The 22,683-nt window shown below is 40.3% G+C and overlaps 4 protein-coding genes and 1 long non-coding RNA gene across 5 annotated transcripts; 1 reads left to right on the plus strand and 4 right to left on the minus strand.

Moving 5' to 3' along the window:
• Positions 1–1,629: 1,629 nt before the first annotated feature.
• Positions 1,630–2,178, minus strand: LOC121056062. The gene has a single exon (XM_040529865.1). The coding sequence runs from the start codon at positions 2,176–2,178 to the stop codon at positions 1,630–1,632; it is 549 nt and encodes a 182-aa protein (XP_040385799.1).
• A 4,250-nt stretch (positions 2,179–6,428) lies between these two features.
• LOC107305450 lies at positions 6,429–7,645 on the minus strand. The gene is made up of 4 exons (XR_001551606.2): positions 7,548–7,645; positions 7,273–7,421; positions 6,791–6,865; positions 6,429–6,666 (listed from the first exon to the last, which is right to left on the minus strand). It is a non-coding gene; the product is annotated as an uncharacterized LOC107305450 (long non-coding RNA).
• A 314-nt stretch (positions 7,646–7,959) lies between these two features.
• Positions 7,960–11,315, minus strand: LOC102711215 (upstream activation factor subunit UAF30-like). Its single transcript, XM_006664519.3, has 2 exons — positions 10,930–11,315; positions 7,960–8,248 (listed from the first exon to the last, which is right to left on the minus strand). Exons 1-2 carry the CDS (start codon positions 11,275–11,277, stop codon positions 8,129–8,131), a joined length of 468 nt encoding a protein of 155 aa, XP_006664582.1. The 5' UTR covers positions 11,278–11,315; the 3' UTR covers positions 7,960–8,128.
• Positions 11,316–11,730: 415 nt separating this feature from the next.
• LOC102704575 (protein TRIGALACTOSYLDIACYLGLYCEROL 5, chloroplastic-like) lies at positions 11,731–13,685 on the plus strand. Its single transcript, XM_040529581.1, has 4 exons — positions 11,731–11,812; positions 11,889–11,933; positions 13,160–13,192; positions 13,284–13,685. Exons 1-4 carry the CDS (start codon positions 11,773–11,775, stop codon positions 13,460–13,462), a joined length of 297 nt encoding a protein of 98 aa, XP_040385515.1. The 5' UTR covers positions 11,731–11,772; the 3' UTR covers positions 13,463–13,685.
• A 234-nt stretch (positions 13,686–13,919) lies between these two features.
• LOC102704756 lies at positions 13,920–15,509 on the minus strand. The gene is made up of 3 exons (XM_040529580.1): positions 15,329–15,509; positions 14,597–14,745; positions 13,920–14,399 (listed from the first exon to the last, which is right to left on the minus strand). The coding sequence occupies exons 2-3, from the start codon at positions 14,635–14,637 to the stop codon at positions 14,141–14,143; spliced, it is 300 nt and encodes a 99-aa protein (XP_040385514.1). The 5' UTR covers positions 14,638–14,745; positions 15,329–15,509; the 3' UTR covers positions 13,920–14,140.
• Between the last annotated feature and the right edge of the window lie 7,174 nt (positions 15,510–22,683).

The raw sequence follows: 22,683 nt of genomic DNA on the forward strand, positions 1-22,683 counted from the left end.
ATATCACAACTGAGGTGAGGGATAGTCACACTGAACAAAGCAAACCCACTTTGCAGTTTCTCCCATTTGGTAACTCCGAGAGCTTTGTTTTCTTTATGATGCCCTAACTTTTGGTGCACCCATTTATTATGTAATAACCTAGTCCCCAGGTCCATCCTTTTGTGCTTCAATGGTACTACGGCCGGCCATTCGACCCAGATTCATTAGTTTTTCACACGCACGTTTCCTGAAGTGCTAAACAATGTATTTTTACGAAAATTTTCTATAAAAAAGTTACTTTAAAATCACATTAATCTATTTTATATTTTTTATAATTAATAATTCAGTAATCATGTACTAATCTATAACTATATTTTTCGCGCTAGACTATTAACCCTCGTACTACCTAAAAGTCCATGTCTCTACTCAAACAATACATATTATGTAATAACCTAGTCCCCAGGTCCATCCTTTTGTGCTTCAATGGTACTACTACCTAAAGTCCATGTCTCTACTCAAACAAAGTTTCTTCTAGGCATTATGACAGTGGGAATCTGCATGAGACAAGTGGTAGTAACCATTTTTTTTTGCCCCCAGATCTGAAAGAAAGGATTGGATTGGAGGACTGAAAGTTTAACCAAAAGGCAGGTAGAAATAATTGGAAGTTTTTACAGATCAGTCACCACTAGGGCTTTGGCCAGGCTGGTGACCTCTGCAAGCTGATACAGAGATGTGTAGCATGCTTATGCCTATTGGCCTTGCTTTAGGATCAAGGAAAGGAGCACTTGGAAAATGGTGGGCTCAGGATCTTAACAACTGACCCAAATTGCTGGTGCCTTTAGGTGACATGTCAGGGTGTGTGTGGATCTTAATCTTATCCATCAGAATTCAGATAAAACTCAAGATGCAGGAAGGGCTGAAATATGTAAATTAAGAGTCAAAACATGGAATTGATTTTAGAATATGTGCTTGAATGATTTATGGTGAAAATCCTTCTAGCTAAGGAAAAAGGTATGGTTGTGGGGCATCCATACTAGTGAATCCACCGGCGATGTTTCAAAAATTCAAACAAATGGATGATGAATGTAGTACACACATATTATGTCAAATAATGTAGTACGCATAAAATCCGTGCAAAGTACGGACCCGGAAAATTTCAATCCGAATCCATCTTTAGTGCCAAGCACAAAAGAAAACACAAAGGTCAATTTGTCTGACCAATTAGCCAAGTCTCTCTTAAGAAGTCAATTCAAGTATGTGCCTAGTCAAAAAATAATACTCCTAGCAAATATCCAAGAAGCATCAGAAAACAAAATGGCATGTTTAATTTGAGCAATATGTTAAGATTGTATATAATGCATACCCAAAGTATTAATCATCCATTCACATTGGTACTAAATGTTGTTATAGACCTTACTATCCCAATTAATTACAGGTTGACCCTCTCTGCCACCTGATGCTCTTCCTAACACTAACAGCATCTCTGCCCCAAGAACCAGAAATTAACCCCTTAATTAATTAACAAGATGGATCAAAATGATATGAACCAAAACCAAAAAAAATTATATATATATCAATGAGCATCACCATCATCATCATCAAGCAATGATGTGCCCTAAGCTCTAGTGATTAGAATTTCTGAAGAAAAATTCAGGCTTCCAATTCCCCTTTCTCCTCCAGCTCCAAGAGATCACAAGAATGGCTGGCCTTGCAGGTTTGGTACACCATGCAGGTGATGACAGTGTCAAGAACACAGATCATGGAGTGGATGTATGCAATCAAGAACCCTTCACAAACCATTGATGATGTCAGCCTACCGCCGTTGAGCGTGTACGGCCGGGCGATCCTGAGCTGGAAGAGGCCCTCTACGGCGGCCGTGGCGAGCGTCGCCGGGAGCGCCACGGCGACGGCGGTGGCGGCGTCGCCGCGGACGAGGAGGACGGCCCTGAGGACGGCGTGGAGGCCGCCGCGCCCGCGCTCGGCCGCGGCAGCCACCGTGGCGAGGTTGCACACGGCGGCGGCGTTGGCGAGCGCCACGGAGTAGACGATCACGCCGGCCGCCGAGAGCGCGAGCACGGCGCGGCCGTCGGAGCCCACGCGCAGCGCCTCCGCGGCGTTGAACGCCGCCAGCAGCGCGGCGAACACCGCCGCGTGCGCGAACAGGAGCGCCGCGAAGTTGGCCAGCTGCGTTCGCGCCATCGCCGGGTAGCTCGCGCGCACCAGCGGCATTATCCCCTGGGGCACCACCGCCCCCGCCGCCGACGCCGCCGATGCCGCCGAGCCGCCGCGCCTCCGCCCGCGCCCGCGCACGACGGCGTGCACGGCGTAGGCCTTGGCGAGGAGGAGGAACGAGAGCGCGAGCGGCAGCGTGGCGAAGAAGGAGAGGATGGACTGGGACAGCCGGTGGTTGAGGAGGAACAGCAGCTGCGACGCCGGCGGGAACCCGGCGGCGACGAACACCCGCCGCAGCCGCCGGGAGAGCGCGGGCTGGAGGGGCGCCGCCGGCAGCAGCAGCGCCGGCGAGCGCGAGACGAGCGCGGCGGCCGAGAACGGGAGCGCGAGCAGCGCGGCGGCGGACGCCGCCGGGTGGTAGTTGCTGAAGAAGGCGTGCAGCGCCATCCTCACTATCCTCGTCGCGCTCCCCATTGTCGCCCTCCCTCCCTCTTGCCCACTCTCTTTTCTATGAGCGCGTGCTTATATAAATACTACTATTTATTTATTTATATACTACTACTTTTTTATTTATATATATTTATACTACTATTTATATATATATACACTATCTATTTATTTATATATGGAAGTGAGTTTTCATGCATAGGTGTATGTGCCTATGTCTGTAAGTAATATGCATGTGACACTGACGGTTTTTTTATAAATAGAAGACACACGCATATAATACTAGAGAAAAAACACAATCTTTATAATGCGAGAGATGAAAGTTGACGATACATCTATAATTTTGATAAAATTTTTCAAGAGGTGCACACGCGGTTTCTTGTGGCTGCGATTTGTAGGGGTTGGAGGGAATGGTCAATGGTTTGGTGCTCGTGGGTTCTTTGGTTTGGCTGAATTGGTGGTAGATTTGCTTTGAGCTTTGTTGAGATTGGGTTTTTGGTTTGGTTTGGTTTTGTTTTGTTTATGAGTGCTTTTTGAGGGGGATTTGGAGTGGGAATGTGTTGGGGGACAATGGGTGTTGTTAGGAGAGGAGGGGTTGGGCATTTGCTTTAATAAGGGGAGTAGAGAAGCAAGAGATCTGGATGAGAGGATGAGTGAGCACACATCATTTCTCTCTTGCTTCCTGTTGGGTAGGATGTGGTATTCCCCACCAGCTGACCCAACAACTCCTGCAAACTGTGCCTGGTTTGGATTCTACTGGAATGAGAATTTTGGTTGTTTTTTTTTATTATGTGGCTACCTCCCTAGATTCTACTAGAATGGAAATTTTGGTTGGTTTTTTTTATTATTTTGCCCATTGTTTTCAGTTGGTCAATTTATTCTTAGTCGGATTAGTTTATCAGTTAAAATTCCACTTCTGTTATAAATTTATAGCAAAATATTCAGCAATACATACATGGTGAGAATTAAATCTAAACTACTGTAGTACTACCTCTGTTTCGTATTGTAAGATTTTATAGTCTTGCCTAAATTCATCAATTGATGAATGTATATAATTTATATATATATATATATATATATATATATTCATTAGCATTCATATGAATCTAGATAAGACTAGAAAGTCTTACATTATAAAACCAAAGAACGAAGAGAGTAATACTTATTTTTATTACACCGAAAACACATGCTCACCATTACATATGCTATATAAGTGTGTCCGCTTAATACATGCTAAAAACATGGGGGACCAACAACAAAACTCAACATCACTAAGTTCCTATTGTGAGAATATTTAAGGGGGCACTTTCTCAAACCTTGGCCTGATGTTAAACATATCCATATATTTTTTTATATCTAATGACATTTGATAATTCATTTTTGTAAACCTAATGAATATAGCTTCTATGAAAGTTAATTATATTAGCATTATGCCAACATAGATTTTTGTTTTATAAACTATGCCAATGTGGTTGCTGTTTGTACGCGGAGCCGTGACCAAAAAAAAAAAAACATAGCTTTGCCATGGAACCATTGGTGATGGGTCAAAGCGAATAATATTTGGAAATGAGTTATGGCAAGGGTTTATTTTTTTAAAAAAATAGATCAAATAATCATCATTTTCTTGCCAGAAAAAAAGATGATTTATAATTGGATCCCTTATGAGCTATTTTTTGTCAACAAAATGTTGGAGTGAGCTCTAAGCACAGCAAAGACAATCAAATCTTGGGGTAGTTTCTTTGTCAGCAGTGCAATTAGGTGGTAATTTTTTCTCCCAATCCATCCAATATTCCAATTGGATCAATTGGATTAGGTAAGTGATTCTATGGACAGAAGACTATTATGAACTTTAAGACACATTTTACAACACAAGAAAAGAGTGTCGGAACGTACGTACACACTAATTAACATGTTAGCCTTCAAACAATAGTAGATTAGGTGAGGAGGCCGAGCTGTTTTTGCTCCTAAATCAAGAAGGAATAAAATGATCTGTAAAAAAAAAATCATTTTTACTGAACCAGAATTGAAACACAGTAAGATTCTTTTTAATACCAAATATGTTATTAAAAAAAAATCAAAACTCACTTTATGCTATTTTTCGCCTATGTTAATGTTCGTGTTTCCTATATCAAATATGGGTGGTACGGACATCAGTTTATGCCTCTATATGCTTGGAAGCCTTACATTTCAGTACATGAATGAAGTGTTTGAAAAAAGAAATAAAACGTGAAAGAAAGAACCTTACAACTCTTGGGAGCACTCAATAACTTTCAACTTTCTTGGACTTTTTGATTTTGGATTTCGTACATTAGTCATGAATTAAACCAGCTAGATGCACGTTCTCTTGATGAGGTACTTCCTTACATATTGAAATTTGAAAAATATTATTATATGGAGTTCACCCTCGTCTTTTTTTTTTACTTATACTTATAAGTTAAAATTTAAATTTTTAATCTTAAGTTTAGAAATGGTTTTGAGTTTTTTTTACCGAAGTTTATTTTTCAACTTTGGCTTTTATATCGTTAAGAATACATATATAAAAATTTTATTTACAAATTATGTTTCGTTTGCAAATATGTTGTTTGGAAAATCCAAACGATCACTCCAAAAACATGTTATGATCACACGTACATGTGTGAAAATATGCTCCTTTGTGAGGTCTTGTTCCTAGAGTCAATTCAAGGTCTTCATAGTTAACTTTTGGCCATGGATTTCATAAAACACTCTTTAGCTATAAAATCAATATTATGCGAAAGTACTTTTGACGGAAATCAACAAACTTTAACATTAAAAAACATCCTATCAACAAATGATTTAGAAGTACATTTGAAGGTGATTTCCATTGATTTATCCATGATTCGATGGTAGATAGGCACTACTTACCTCTTTTCTAGTCTTGTTGAAAGGTAAGCGACATCCCTCCCTTGTCCTATCCCTAGCCAACCCACACCTTTCCTAATCTCACAGGTTTATCTTAACGCTGCTGCATTCTTTAGATAGACTTTTCTCAAATTTTTCGTACGGATACACGCTTCCCAAACTATTAAACTGCGCATTATTTTGCAAAAAAGTTTCTATAGAGAAGCTCATCATCTCATATTTCTAAATTCTAAAGTATATTTTTAACTTTAGAATAGTTAATTCTATTGTTTATATCATTAAATAGCTATCAGAAAATCAGATAATTTTTTTTCTTTCATCAATAACCTTCAAAAGAACACAGTATTACACTCAAGAGGTAAAAAATGAAAAATTTATTAAAAATAAATTATTTTTTAAAATATATTTGAATTTGGTGGGGGATTACCACAGTGGTAAGTTACGGTTACTAGCGATATTGTCGACCCCCCTCTCTCTTCGTAAGGGCATTTTGCTACTAAGGCCTTTTTTTTAGACAACTTTTCGGTGTATTTTACTGATAGTATTATAATACTAGTAGAAATTATACTACCTGTAGAAAAATAATATTTTTTATTTTGTTAATTACTTGATTTTGATTAGTAGTATTTTGTAATTTTATTTTTTTCAATAAAGATCACAACAAAAAAGACGATATTACCTCTTCAAATTTCTACTACACCTAATATTATTGGTAATATAATTTAATCACAGTCGTTCGATAAAAATAGATCAACGAATTCTACTACCACTAAAATGCATCGGAGTCGATCCCCTTTTCCAACCTCAGCAAAAAAATATTTTCAACTAACTAATTTCTTTAAAAAATATATATAACTAACTCAGTACTAAAAAAATAAATAATTAAGTACTACAGTGCTAGAGCACCCAACACCGGACAGGCTAGAACATTGCAATTACAACGTCCATGCTACAGTTGTCCATCGGTACCAGCATCTACACTGTCCAATCCCACAGTGGTACTACACTTTGGTTTGGTGAGGCGTCCAATAGCAAATGACCAATTCTGAGCTGGTTCATGAGTTCAAGTTTTACCAATGCAAAGCGTGCACTATTGTCCTATGCCCTTACCCAATAAATTCCAATCAAATTCGTACAAAGTAGACTGACCTTGCTGCATGGGACTGTATGAATGAGTGCCAGTAATACCTGCAATGCATAGCCAAAGTACAGATGAGAAAATTCAAGATTTTGACAAATTTTGAGGATTTGATAGAAACAAGTGAGCAATCTTTCTCAAAAAGGACAGCCGCTATCGAAAGGTGACGGCGACCTTGTTCAGTCTCTAAGCGACCACCATTAACCGACATGTGCTCTGATCACCAGGCTCACTAATTAGCAAGTGTACCTGAAATAAATAAAGGACCATTTCAATCCATAGAATAATATATTTGGGGATTATCATTACTCACTCACCCTGGTTCTAATAATTTGAGTGTCCGTACGTCTTAACAATGGAATCCCAACAGATTCACTCAGCTGATGCACATTGATTTTTGAAAGGAATTGAACTAATTTCAGTGAAAATAGTGTACCCAAAACTTCAAGGTGGGTCCCACATGAGGCCACAGTAATTTTCCTGAATGGATTCTTATCTTTTCAGTAAGTTTTTTTTGGATGATTAATGATTGGAACTGTAGTTTACAGAAACTTAAATTTTTCACAGACAGATAATGATTGAGGCAAACAAATCGATCAATGACATGGACAACAGCATGAAAAGGCATGTTAGGTAAGTTATCTGGGTGCACGAACCTGGGAAGGTAGAATGATCACTTTGCCCCTTGACATAACAAGCCTCTCCGCACGCTCTATGTGTAGGGTGTGATATCATATCCCCAAACACACAATACAACAATGGGAAATGCTGGGAGCCGCAACGTGGAGCATGTGAAGCAGCTCACCTGTTCAAGCAAAGAATGGCCTATTAAGTCCGCACAGCATGTCAGGCACTATTAACACCCATTTCACAGGACCAGAAACTAAGTGAAGGAACAGTGCCCTGCACCAAATTTGTCAGAAACACGAACCAGCTTGAGAATGCGACGCCTGGCTTGCATCGACTGAAGGAAGAGATTCTCTCCTGGGCTTGATCTTGATGAGAATCATGTGCAAAAGAACTCTCTGATATTATTTCCTGTTAGATGAACAGTTTGAGACAATAATAGATCAGCAACATAGTCTCCATTTCAGCAGTGCAATAATTAGCAAGCCAAAGACAAGTACAATATACCTTTTTCCTAATTGTAGAGCCTGATTATCACCAGACAAGGGCTTTGCTTTCAGCTATCATCTATAATGCATTATAGTCATATATGGAAAATGGTCAAATGTGATGATGCACGTCCATCACTCAGGTCTAAAATATAGCAGTTGAATGTGATGTAAACAGAATAGGTAAAGGACCCTCAAAAAATAAAAAAGAATAGGTAAAGGACATACAAAAAAGCCAACAAACCATTTAATGGCAATGTTAGATGAAGATGTGTGTACAAAGAACACGTTTACCATTCTTAAGCCAGCACAAGGCACCATTCATTACAGGTTTAGCTAAAGACACTGATATAAGTCACAGCTAATACAAAAAGAGCAAAGATTTACATAAATCCTATCATTTCTGGAAATGAGGATTGAGTAACCCAGAAATTTCAAGAAATCCAACACGATCACGTCCTCCAAATATCTTCTTCAGTTTCTCGTCGCAGACAATTATCTTCTTGTTGTTTGGATCCTGGTCACAGAAATAAATGGATTCAGAAAAAATATGTGTTACATGGAATAAGACAAAAAATGCAACTTGCAAAGGCAAGCCATTGAAATGTTCTATCATGCAATGAAGATGTATTTTATAATGCAATTTAACAATGCCAGGGATTCCAATGTTCCCCTTAAAGAAATCTGACAAATCCAACATAACGATTATGGGATTTTCACAGGTTTAGACAACTCTATATGTTCTACATCCGTGATTTATTTTGGATGTTTTAACATGGCAATATGGTATACTACCACTGTCCTGAAAATAATCAACTTCTGAGTCATCCCTACAAATTGATTTATTTTGGAACAGAGGAAGTATTCACTAAGGGGGAAGCAGTGCCCTCAGGCACCAGGACAGCACCAATTTTATAATGACTGGTATAAGGGCCAATCAGGAGCAATACACAAACTAACAAGAATTAAGATAGTTAATGAAATATCTTAGTGATTATCTTATCGGATATAACATATACAATTGTCTTACACTGAAGAAAAACAACTATTCAGCTAATTTTTGATAATTACGTGGGATGCTGTAGTAAATTTCTTGCTAATGACATGACATGATTCAAAATCATCTCAGGAGTTCTTTGTACATAGTACATATATACCACATTTGTATCCACACTGACAAATAATCTGATAAGTTTCACAAGTTAAATAAGACAAATTAACAGGATTTCAGAAGAAACTTTTAATGCAATCCATACAATTTGTAAAGCTAATGATGGCCTGATTAAAAACTTTAAGAAAAGCATTTTGAGTATATTACTAACTTGTTTCCTAACAAAAGTATTTTGTGCTCGTGGTCCCTGCCGATGTCAGCCAATTTTTGTGGGCATAACAATTCATACTAAAGCTGAGACAACTTTTGGTAAAGTTCACACATTAGTAAGGCAAAATCATATTAGCATGTTGGCATTCTGGGCTGTCCCTTCCTCTATATAAACTGCATCGTTGCATCTTCCATATCCTTATTAATGCAAAAGATTCAGGGTGATGTAGTACTGGGAAATTATTTAAAAAGATTCCATTTTCATTTTATTTTAAAGAAATTGTGCAAAATGCTTCCCTTTTTGTGCCTACATCTGATGTCAATGAAATAATAGGATTGTGTGTATTACAGGGATCTGAACAAGTAAAAAAAGTACAAAAGATTAAATATGTTAGTGTAATTCAGTGATCTTTACTTAATATTTTAGTGTAGCTGATCAAGTGATATGTGCTTTCAGATAACTGAGCTGGGCAATGTGTTACATATCTGGCAAGTGCAGGGCATACTCCAAACATGAAAGAAAATCCTAATTTTGCTCATTTCATTAATTATTATCTATAGTAATGATGGCTTAAAAATTGGATTCAGATTTCTGCATATGCAACTTCACAATTTTAAACAACCAATTCTATTGTGTTTCTCATAGACAGGTAAGCTTATAGATTCAATGATCGTTACAAAATCTTTTGGTTATATGACAGAGAAGTACTAGACTGCGAGTTCTACATTTTCCACATAGACTGAAGGTATCTTGACAGACATCTACTACCGCCGTCCTGCAAAGAGTTGATTTGAAGCACTCAAAATTTGTACCACAATGATTTTATTTGGAGCTTTACCCTCTCCCCACTCCACAAAATTAGCATGTTAATTGTCGCATGTTTCCTTTTTGATGAAGCATCCGTAACTAATGTCCACGGTAAACTGCACACCCATTAGTCTTTCTATGACAATTTACGAGGGGCACCAATGTCATTTCTCCTCACTACTAATCTGTCTAAGAATATAAAGAAAGTCTTTAAGGAACAGAGGTAGTATAATTTATTTGCTGGCCCTGCCATACTGCACGTATTCATTGCTCAATTATTTTCATAGGTGCGTCTACCTCAAATGATCTGACGGTGATTACTGGCTCAAGCCTAAGCTCAACACTCCTTAGCATAATGCCTATATAAAATAACACAGGCAGTTGGTGAGTCAGATACTTTTGAATCCCTTCTAGGTGGGATAGGTCACACATCCAGCAGTGCGGACCATGGCAGCAAGTGTAGCCGTTGGACACCCTCTACCACGTATTATGCAGTTCTGAACACAGGTGCCACTGCATCATTCTTGATATATGGAGTAGCCAGTAGTGACTTGCAAGACTCGTAGCTACTCCCCCGTTTCAGAATGTAAGGTATTTTTGGTTTTTCCGTAAGTTTGACTAAGTTTATCGAAAAAAACATAGCAACATCTACAAAACCAAATTAATTAATCAAATCCACCTTTGAATATATTTTTTTTGGTTTTGAAAATATTGCTATGTTTTTCTAAAGAAATTTGATTTACAAAATTAAAACACCTTACATTCTCAATCGCCGGTAGAACAACTTAAATGGGAAAAAGGAAGCATTGCAACCAGCAGAACAAAATCATGTACCGGATGAATCTAGAGCATAATTAATCCAAACCAGCCACAAATAGAGATTCTATACATACAAATTACAGCCTTGTAACATATCAATACTGCAGAGCAACTCGTACATTGCAAAACAAAATACCAAATTTACACCTAAATTCCAGGAACGAAACCTGCGGACAGCTAAAGAAGTGGCAAATAAACGCTATTTAGAGAGAGAGAGAGAGAGAGAGAGAGTTTGGAGTGACAGATGGACCTGGAGGTTGTTGCCCTTGATGTGAGCCCAGATGATCTTGAGCGCCTCCGTCCTGGGCAGCTCCTCCGCGCCGCCCACGAACTCCTGCAGCTCCGGCGAGATGGGCTTCGGCTTCATGATCCCGCTCGCCGCCCTCTTCTTCCCCTTCCCCTTCCCCTTCGCCTCCCCTCCTTCCACCGCCTCCCCCTCCGCCGACGCCGCGGCCACCACCCTCATCGCCAATCGCCCCGCCTTCCTCGCGGCCCGCCCCGTCCTGAACGACACCGCCGCCACGGGCGCCGCCCTCCGCAGAGCCACCGAGCACGCGAGCAGCTCGCCAGAGCGGATCGCCGTCGCCGTCGCCGACATTGCCGGAGCAGCAGCAGCAGCAGCAGCCGCTGGGTTTTCGAGTGGGTTTGGAGATAGGGTTAGCCAGCTCGAGTAGTAGTAGTAGTAGACCAGGTGGACGCGCCTCATCCGTCCGATCTCACTACTGTCTCCGATCGGACGGTCAGGGCGCGCTCGAGTGCAACCTTATCCGTTTCGCCGCGGGAGGCAACGGTAAATATTAAAATCGCGGGAGCCCCCGCTGCGGGCTCCGAACCGTCGGCCCCACCTGTCGGTGAGCCATGGGCGTGACTGGCCTGGCCCATGGGCCCACTTTAGCCGATGAATTGGGTATGGGCCTATGGGCCTCGAGCCCAGCTTGCCCCACGAAGATGGTGACGTCACCCGCGTCGTCTTCGCCAAATCGATTAGGCTTCGGCTTCTCGAGCTGGCCTCTCGTCAGCTTCTCGTCGGGCTTTGGGAGCGGAGGAGCCGCGAGGCGGGGGAGGGAGGGAGGGAGGGGGCGGCCGGCCGGCCATGGTGGTGAACAACTTCACCGGCCCCGGGATCGGGCTGGGTGAGCGCTCCGGCCGTCGAAACCTTGTTCCCCCCCCCCCCCCCCTCTGTCTTGATGTTCGATTTCGGTGGTGCAGGGTTCGGCATCGGGTGCGGGTTCGGCGTGGGATGGGGGTTCGGAGGTGAGAAGGACGCCTTTTGCCTCATGGATTCCTCGCACTGTTTATTCTAGTTGGAATTGTTGGAACTGTAGGGTTTGGTCGGTGGAACTGAGAAGTTGAGTCCGTTCGAATTGAACTCATGGCAGCTCTTGATGGTGTATGGTTTAGATTTTCTTATGCTTGCTTGGATTCTGATGTCACTCCGAGTTGGTCGATGTGAAGTATGAACCCTAGTGGAGTGCATTTCTAGTCTCGTTTATCGATGACCAGTGCTGAATATTGGTTGGGATTCATTGTCCCTCGATATGTTCTATTTCCGTGCGGTTCAGTCGATATTTGTACTGTTTGAAGGCTCTTAGAAGTTCTTTGGATTAAGTACTGATTAATCTCGTTGCAATGTACTACAGTGATGCAATAGAATGCTGTTATTTCTGCTGGGTATGCTGATGAGGGCTCCAAAGTATTTTGTATTGGTTTTAGTTGATTGCTGAATTGGCGATTAAGTCGTAGCCTTTGTAGGTACTGTTGTTGGACTGATCCAATGTCGAACATGACCATGCCATAGCCACAGACTACATGCATTGTTATTGAATACAAACTGGTTTCCTCAGATGTGGAAGGTGATCTTGTAAATTTTGGGCTTGGGAAATTTTGCAGTCCTTGTCCTCGAGCAGTTTGTACGTGTCAGCCATCAACGTCTGTGCAATATGAACCATTTATGAGAACATGGTCTCTCTAGTCCCAGCTTATCTATACTACTATAAACATTGCTAGTGGTGGTGGCAACCATCACCAACTCCTTGTATTTTTTATCTATACTCTATTTTTAAAAGAAAAAATAATTGTGGATTCCATATATTAACCGTTCCCACTAACTCTACTTATTATGAGAAGAAAAGGACCGTGAGATTAATAGACTCATATGTTAATAACAAATATACGTAACAATTAAAATATGACACATGCAAAAAATAATGTTAACAACATGTTATGATATTTTTTTAAAATTAAATCCCGTTGCAACTTACAGGCAATGTGCTAGTAGAGATAGGCTTTTGTAACTGGCTTGGTCTTGATGAATAATTTACTGGGAGCATTTTATGTTCTATTGTGAATTTACATGCTAAGAAATGGTTTAAGACTTCTGCTTATAGTTACCATGTTTTTAATTCTTTAGTGTCACATTTTCTTTGGTTTTATCCATTCACAGTTAGAAAATAATGTGTTCTCTTGTTTTTCTATAACAGGAATGCCTCTGAATATGTTTGGCTTGGGCATCGGTACTAATGCTTATCCATTACTGTATTAATCTACATCACCTGCTGTCCTGCAGTATCTCAGTTTTCAATTAAATTCCTTCTTTCTTTTAAGGTGGCGGATGCGGAGTTGGTCTTGGGCTAGGGTGGGGCTTTGGCAAAGCTTATGGTTGTCAGTATCGATCTTCTAGAGTCCAGTTTCAGGGCATTGAGTTTCAGAAGAAGACTGAAGGAGATGAAGCATCAAACCTTGTTTGTCCAGATCGTGTTAAAAAATCTCGTCCTTATGGGTAGTATGGCTTTGCCTTATAGTTCACATAAGCAAACCTTCCTTTCCTCAATGTGTCTTAGTTACCTACCTGCATGTTTCTTTGGTAGCATCTTGTTCTTAATCTCAGCTTTGGCATTTATTGTAACAAGAATGATGTTAATGGACAGGGTTTTCAACTATGTTATTAGCTTATGTTCTCTGGATTCAATTGTCAATGCATTTTTCCAGTATTTTGAAACTCTAGCTCATATATCTGTAGGTCATCCATTTTAGTTGAAATGGACCAAGTTGAAGATTTATTTAGATGTAAAAATGAAGAAAATATAATTGAAACTGTTCAGGTTTGTTAGGATCTTCCAGGTTCGTTTATCCCTGAAAGTTGGAGAAATGAAACCTTAAGCTATTTTATTTTTGTGAATGTTAGGATAACTTTTTGCTACGAACTTAAAATTATTAGCTCAGAGCATACCAGATAACAGATGGTACCAACTGGGAGAGTTTTCTGTTGATTAGCCAACAAATGGAGAAAAACAAAGGAGAAAAGAAAGGCAAACTTTATTCCTGATCTGTCGGTGGATGCCACACCTACGCACTGGGAATCAGAACAACTGCTTCATAGGATGCATGCACCTTTCATAATGGTAAGAACTTCCACAACTGCATCTTTAAGTGATTCTTCCAGTTCAAAGCCTCTCATGCTTCTACACAAATGGGTGATCAAAGGCAGTGGCATCATTTGATGTGGGAGAGCTCGCTGTTTCTGTGTCGCCGCTCCTGAGCCAGTACAGCTGCCTGAATGAAGCTGCACTGCTGGGGACATCCTCCATGACCCATTCAAAGCCTTTGGGATAGTAGATCCCTGTTCTTGGGTGTGGCACCCACAATGCTGTCTCTGCTGACCTTGCTTCTGAAGGCTGCACCCGGCTCATAAGGTTAGAGCTTTGTTTGTTCTTGATTTCCCTGCATATTTTATACATCTATTTCAAAGAACTGATATGGTCTTGCTTGTGAGAATTCAAGTATTTTACTGTATAAATTATAATATGTGCTTCAGTATCAGAGCTCAGTCATGCTTAAGAGCATTATGATGGAATCAACCAAAATGAAAGTTTGATCGCTATCTCGCCATTGCAGGTTCAGAGTAGATGACTAGTTACCGGAGCAGACCAGCCGATTTTGCAATTGCACTTCGGCCCATTGAAGCAGGGTGGGAAACACAAAAAAGGTGCTACTGGCAGACCTTTCCTCCTTGGTAGTGACCAGCTGATGGCAGTTCCTTCTTGCTTGGTACCTTACCTCCCCAGCCCTGGTATTTATATGTCAGTTTTAGCTTTGTTGGTGCAGTCTTACACCATAATCAGGGCAGTTACCAATATGCTGCATACTCAGTAGATTATGAATGAGTGAACAGGATAACCTGCCAATAAACTGTGTTTAGTACTTATCTGGAGGATTACAAATTATTTTGTTTGCGATCACTGCCTTCTAGTTGAGCAACTAAAATGAGGTTTTGAGCCTGATTGGACTCCTTTGGACAAAAATATCATGGAACTGATGCTCCCAGAATCTGAAGTCAAATCTGGCCAAGTACAGTCCTGGGGTGGTACTATTGCTACTTGTAGAATCATCAGACAGCACAAATTACGCTACGTGTCATCTTATTCTAAAAGGAAAGAACACAGCAAGAACAAATCAATTACATTGTCTTTATGCAAAATGGTGCTATTGTTATGAAGGATATTTTAGGACTTTTTGTGAACTCCATATGAATAGTGACTGACATGTCTGACTCCATTGATTGGTTGATTCAGTTTATTGCACATCTTCTGGTGACTGACTGAACTAATCTCAAGCTAGAACTTTATATATCCACATGGCAGAGATGTTACCTTACTAGATGCTGTGCAGTAAGACCTCAGGAATTTTCGCATACGGTACTTCCTGACCTGATCCATCTTCCACATACATTCTATCTGATTAGGATGATCAATAACCTCTTTGCTCAATAATGGAGGGGATGAGCATCTGATTCTTATTGTAGGATGGAAATATAGCTGTGGCGCAAAACTAAAGACACAGCATTTCGATTGCTTCTTGTCTCTTCTTGCTGCAGGGGGAAAAATAAATATTATCCCTCCAGATTTGATACTAGGGGGTCAGTGATACTAAGAGAGGTCTGACAATGGAATAAAGCGCACTTCTTGTATTCTTGTTGTCATCAGTTTTGATTCTTCTGTTCTCTCCTTTGGTTTCAGTGGAAGGCTACGGTGTAGGATGCTATGCTGCTTTACAAACTACAGTACACGTCTCATTATCTCTGGGATCTCTATGGTTTTACTTTGTCAGGAACATTTGATGAACTAACATTGTTACACGAGCTGTGAAATTTTTGCTTCAAATTATGTTTACAGCCAAAAAATTTTAGGGGGTATGAATGAAAGGAAAATTTGTCAGTACTCAGTAGACCGACCCTTTTTGAAAAATCTTGTGTGTTAGCTGGGACAAGTTTTTGCCATATTGTCATGTCATGTAAATTGTTTTATCCCAACGGCGTATGCTTCTTTTCTTCAAGAAAATCAGAAGAAGCAAGTTTAACATCATACGAAATTACTTTTGTAATCAGGGTAAGACCAGGGACGTGAGTTTGGCCATCTCTAGTCCCAAACATCATTTAGAGATATGGATATGGAGGTTATTTGGTTGCCAGCCACAATTTATCATGTGTTAGCTTATGCAACTTTGAATAACTTTAGCAGCTATTTGGTTACAGTTACACTTGTGGGCAAGATTTTGTTCTAACAAACTAAATCTTGCAAAAAAAAAAGTGTAGTAACAAATTTCTTTAGTTTTGCTATGGTGCTGCTGAGAATTTGATAACATTTGACTTATACCAGTATGGCAACTTATATCGGCTGGGGATGACTAGCAACCAAATAGGCCTATATAGTTTAAAAGTTCATCGGTCGGTGTGAGTCGATGTAATCGAAAATATTGAGGTATATTCTCTCCATTTCACGTTATAAGACTTTCTAATCACTTAGATTTAGATTTATGTGTACTAATAAATCTAAATAAATATACAAAACATATATATTGATACATAGATGAATCTAGAGAAAACCAACGAATCGAGTACTTTAGAAAGGCGGTAGTCTCGGTTTAAGAATGGTCCAAAACGAAATTTTAGCATTAAAAGGTGGCTTCAGCCTTCAATTTACCATTGAATTAAATCCTATAGAATTGCTGCCAAAATAGAGACAGACAGAGATAGAGCATCAGACGCTGCCATGTGGGCCTCTTTCCAAAGCGAAAGCTCGTAGCTCCGTTCTGACGTCATGGCCGCCGTCGCCGCCGCGGAGCTCCGGCGCCGGCGGGCGGCGAGGCGGTGACAGGCTCGCTCCGCCACCCGTCCCTTGCCCTTCTCTGCTTCGCGCTCGCGCGTCCAGCGTCTGAAGCAAACGGCTTATCAGATCTCCAGGAGGGTTTGGTTTTTTTTTTTTGTTCTACTTTGGGCAGGGTTTAACTTGAGGTCTATCGCTTCGCATGAGGTGGCACTTTTTTTTCTTGGATTTTTTCTACCTCGTCTAGTTCATGTGATTTGGTTTGTTGTCGCAGGTTTGGCAAGGTTAGGGCTCAAGAAGAGGAGAAAATTGGGCGCTTTATTTCAGCTGGCTCAGGTGTGTTTCTGATGCAGTATTTCATGTATTGAACCGATTGTGTGTCGTTGGTGCTGATTAATCTGGGGATTATAATGTGAGGAACGCATTCTTGCTAGCTGAAATTTGGGTTTGTTTTAACGGATGGTATCATGCTAATGTGTTTCAAACATAGATGACTCGTAACTAGTGCAGACATGCAATGCAGTCAATTTTTGAATATTCTGAATTTGTTGAGCATTTGCTGAAAGAAAAATAAAAGGGCGATTTGTGAAAGAAAAAGTTCATAGGACTTTATAACCATGCTATGAAAAATATTGTTGTTTCCTATGGCTGCATTCTTTTTCAGCTTTTAGACGAAAGATTGTTTGATTTCTGTGATAGCTATTTAATAGTGTAAACGATGGAATTAGCTACTACAAACTTGAAAATCTATTTTAAAAATATAAGATGATAAACTTCTATATAGAAACATTTTGCAAAAAATACACAGTTTAGTAGTTTAGAAAGCATACGCAGAGAAGCCAAGCAAAATCTAAGAAAAATCTAGACTAAAGTATGCAACGATAAGTAGCTGGACCTAACTGTTCCATCAGAACAATCAGCACTCGCTGCTTTTATGATATGCCACCTTTGTTGCAAGCAACTTTCTAGCAACCTCTTGCATATTAGGCCGTTCCTTGGGTAATTGCTGTGTGCAAGCAAGACCGATCTCTAGCATTGATTGTATACATTCGTGCACTCTCCCATCGCAGGCACTTTGGGCTTCTTTGTTTAAGGTGTCTCCATCTTCTTGCAGGTACTCATCAATGATGGTTGTTATTTTATCTGGGAAGTTCGTTTGCACAAAACTGATTAAGCTAAGGTCGTCCATGAAAATGGCATCAGTGGGCCTTTTCCCAGTGAGCATCTCTAGGAGCAGAACGCCAAAGCTATACACATCAACTGCAGTCGATATGTGGCCACCAGTTGCATATTCTGGAAATACAGAATGGTCAGCTAATCAGCTTATGTGGAAGTGAAACCATGCTAAATTTTATTGCAGCAACTCTATATGAATGTATGACACAAACCTGGAGCAGCATATCCAATTGTCCCTCTGAAGCCAACTGAACTAGTTGAGCACCCTGCAGATACTGAGGCGCAATCATTTCGGAGTTTCGCTAGACCAAAGTCACCAATATGAGCTCCCATATCATCATCCAGAAGGATGTTGCTAGGCTTCAAATCACAATGAACAACCAATGGTTTTGTGCTGTGATGCAGATAGTCCAATGCATTTGCCATGTCAATCGCTATGTTCAGCCTTTGTGCCAGGATAATGTGGCCTACACCATGCTCATTGCTTTGCTGTGAGTGTATGTGTTCATCTAAATTTCCATTAGGCATAAACTCATAAACAATTGCTTTGAATTCATCTCCTCTGGGGTCTATGCTTGAACAAGCAGTGAGTACACCGACAAGATTCCGATGCTTTATACCTTTCAAAGTTTGACACTCAGCTAGAAAAGAACGTTGTGCTCTGTGCATTTCAAGGTTGAAGACCTTCACGGCCACATCTGTTTTTAGGTGACTGATGAAACCTCTGTAGACAGAGCCATGTGCTCCTTTTCCAATCAAGTTAGATGGGGAGAAGTTATTGGTAGATTTAGCAAGATCCATGTATGAAACTTGTGGTAGATGCATATCTAGAACTGAAGGCATCATCAAAGAATTCTGTTCAAGTTTCTTCCTACATAAGAAGAGCACAATGATAATCAGTGCCAAAATTAGCATTGGGCAGGCTACTAGGATTACTATTTTGCGAGAGTGAGGTAGTCTCCTCTCCCTGGAAGGCTCAACAGGACATGGGGACAAATGGAGCTCTGTAATTCCTCCACAAAGGTTTTGGTTTCCAGTCAATATTAGAGCAGTGGCATTTGTGAAAATCCCATTTTTAGGTACTTCACCCTGTAGATAGTTGTAAGACAGATCTAATGTATGAAGCATTTTGAGGCTACCAAGAAAACCTGGTACAGTTTCAGACAAGTTGTTATGAGAAAGATCCAGTAACTGTAAGTTCTTCAGGTTTGCAAGGGATACAGGAATTTTTCCTGCAAGGAAGTTATTTCCCATTATAATAGTCTCAAAAGATTCACAGTCGCCAAGAGTCTCTGGTATTTCCCCAGATATCTTGTTTGATGAGATGTCTATCCCAGAGAGTTGCTTTGCATTCCCAATTTCTCGAGGCAGTATTCCATTTAGAATGTTGTGCGACAAGTCGAGAGTGATTGCTGCAGGAAGGTTGAACAAGTCCACTGGTATGCTGCCATTAAGTTGATTGTGACTAATGTCCAAAAGCTGTAAGTGTTGAAGTTGTCCAATAGCTGCTGGTATGGACCCGTCAAATTTATTCGCTTCTAGGTTCAAACTAAAAAGTCGAGAAAGGTTGCCGAGGGATGATGGAATTGGCCCAACAAAACTATTTCCGCTGAGGAATAGTTTTTCCATGATTTTGAAATTTCCTACCCATTTAGTAATCGAGCCATAAAAATTGTTGGAATCTAGTCCCAGATTAGTAATGCCTTGAAGGTTCCCAATGCTAGAAGGAACAGAACCAGAAATTTTGTTGTGACCCAACAGGAGATACTGCAGCTGGGAAGATAGGTTGCCAACAGAACTTGGTAACTGCCCTGATAGCTGGTTTTGGTATAGTGCAAGCACATTGAGCGAGCTGCAGTTTGTCAGCGCATCCATAAACATCCAGCTTCGTTTGTCATCTGCTACAAGATAATTAAATTCAAGACTCAACCACATGAGTTTTCCTAGACTTCCAAGAGTTTCCGGCACATGACCAGTAAAAGAATTGAAGGACAAATCAATTTCTGCAAGGTGCGAAGCATTGGAAAGTGAAGGAGGGATTGGCCCTGCGAACTGGTTATAATCCAAGTAGATTAATTGCAAGTTGTGGAGAGTGGTGCCAAGATCAGATGGCAAGTATGGCATCCTCAACTGATTTCTCTCCAGGGACATTGCTTTTAGAGAAGAGAGATTGAAGATACTTTGGGGAATTCCTCCCGAGAGCTTGTTCGAACCTATGGCTAGCACTGTCAAACGCGACAGCTGACCCAGTTCATTCGGTATTCTTCCTTCAAGCTGATTCTCCGTCGTTATAAGCTCGCTCAAACTTGATATATTGCCTAGCGAAGGTGGGATCACTCCAGAAAGGTTATTCCGTGACAGGTCTAAAATGCCGAGCTTCGACAAGGATGCAACCTCTGTTGGAATCTCTCCCACCAAATGGTTCATGAGCAAGTATAGCTCCCTCAAGTTTGTGCAGTTTGCGAGGTCAGCGGGAACTCTTCCTTGCAGTGAGTTACTCTCAAAGGTGAGGATTTTGAGACGGCGCAAATAACCGAGAGGAGGTATTTCACCAGCAAAGCTATTGTATGACAAGTTGAGCACTGTAAGGAATGTCATGTTCCCAAGAGAGGGTGAGATCATGCCAGCCAAACCTTGGCCAGAGACGTTCAGGATGGTGGCACGACGCGGATGCTTGCTGTTGCGACATGAAACCCCTCTCCATTCACAGAAGTGACTGCTGTCATTCCATGAGGCCAGGGTTCCATGAGGATCCGTGGAGATACTCTTCTTGAAATTCAGCAAGGAAATGTGATCTATTTCTTCTCCATGTGCATTTGAGCAGGTGTCTATGTGAGCTCCAGAAAACAAGGCAGATATGATGAACAACAGCATCTGAGTTGTTAACTTCATTTTGTTGACCTCTGCAGTAACAAGTAACAAGTTAAGTCGTGTTAAGAAGAACAATCCGGGCAAAGAAGAATCAGCCAGATGAATACAACATTCTATTTGTGGGTACTTCCAATTTAGGGGTATTTTCTTTCTTCCTTCCTTCCTCTTTTTTTTTTCCTTTTTGCTGCAACAGCCATGTTCAATTCTTTGTTTTGATTGTGATAGACTGAAGAACAAGGTTAAAATGGAGTCTTAAAAGTTCATTATAACATTTTGTTTCCAAAGTATTAGACCTTCAAGAAAATTGAGGCTCAACCTGATGGATTTATCTAGAATCCTCTAAAAATGACAATAATAGCAAGAAGGCAGATTGGGCCAAATTTGATTAGCTTTCAATACAAATTTAGTCAGGCCAGAGATTTAGCATTGGCCTCCGTCTTTTTAAGTGTTAGTTAGCGAGTATAGTCATGCTTATGTGTTTTGAGTGCTTGCATCTCTTGCATAAACGGGAAAAAAAAGAACCCAGTAGGATATCAACATGCAGTTACAGCAGCAGGGCAAGAAGGTGCTGGAACTTGGGTCACTCCTGGAATGACAACCAATTTGCAGAACACCCAGAAACAATCCTGCAAAAGTATAACATAAGAGGTAGGAAGGGCTCATTTCTTTGAATCTATAGTTATACTCTTGTGTTCTTAAACGGCCTTTTTTCTTACTTTAGCCCTTTGGGCACCCTCTTGTACATTGTACATTCCCTACTTAAATGAAATTTGGATGGCCGTTGGCCATCCCGGCAAAAAAAAAAAAAAAATACCGTGGGTGTCTAAAATGAGCCCACTCATCCGACTGAAATTGTTATCTTATTGTTTATTTTGTTGTTGTCTATTTTATCATTACATGTACTTTAAACATGACTTGCATTTTTTTTACAGATTTACATAATAAGACAATCAAACAGACAACAATGTTAAAGATTAAAAAAATAAAAAAAATCAAACGGAGTGTATTGAAACACGTATTAGTTGCTGCATAGCATGGAGCCATTAGACTCTTAATGTGATGCTTAGCGTAATAATGATTTTAAGCACCTATCTGAGCACTTGTGGTTGAAGATGACCTTACATACATTGTACATGGCAAATTTCTAAGGGGCTGTTTGTTTAGAGTCCTTTTTAGCTCATAAAATATCAAACATAAGGCACTAAAAGAGACTTCTATAAGTTTCTAAGGAAGGTGCTAAAAGCGACTAAAGGGCTATAGTACACTTACTCTACTGCTCTAGACCTATAGCTATGCGTGTGTGATGTGTACTATTAAGTAGGTTATTTAATGAGGTTTTAGTTTCTTTTAGTCCCTCCAAACAAATAAGGTAGGACTAAGATAGACTTACGTTTTAGTTCTAGAACTAATTTTTAGTCCTAGGACTTATAAAAACAAACATCTAAGTTTGTCGACTTTTTGTAATTGGATCCAATTGTCGTGCCCAACGCTCCTAAGGTGAAGTGTGGTTTCACGCCTCCACACATCAGTAGCGAGCTTCTACGAAGGAGAGAGGACGATAAGTGGATGGCTTAAGTGTGGTTTGAAACGTTATCGTAAAACTATTACTAAAAATCATAAAAATACTAATTAAATTATTAGTCCAGTGACATCCTTATAATTTAGAAAAAAAACTAATGATAAATTTACAAAGCCTCCTTAATAAAAGGACAACAGTCATGCTCCAATGCTATTTTGTGGTCTCGTGACCGTCAAAAATATCAAATGCCAATGGCACTTTATAATTTTCATCGCAATTTTGTTTTCACTATCCTCGCAGGCTTCTATAGCATGACAAAAGCAAAACTGACACTATC

Source organism: Oryza brachyantha, chromosome 12, assembly GCF_000231095.2.
Source record: "Oryza brachyantha chromosome 12, ObraRS2, whole genome shotgun sequence".
NCBI lineage: Eukaryota > Viridiplantae > Streptophyta > Magnoliopsida > Poales > Poaceae > Oryza > Oryza brachyantha.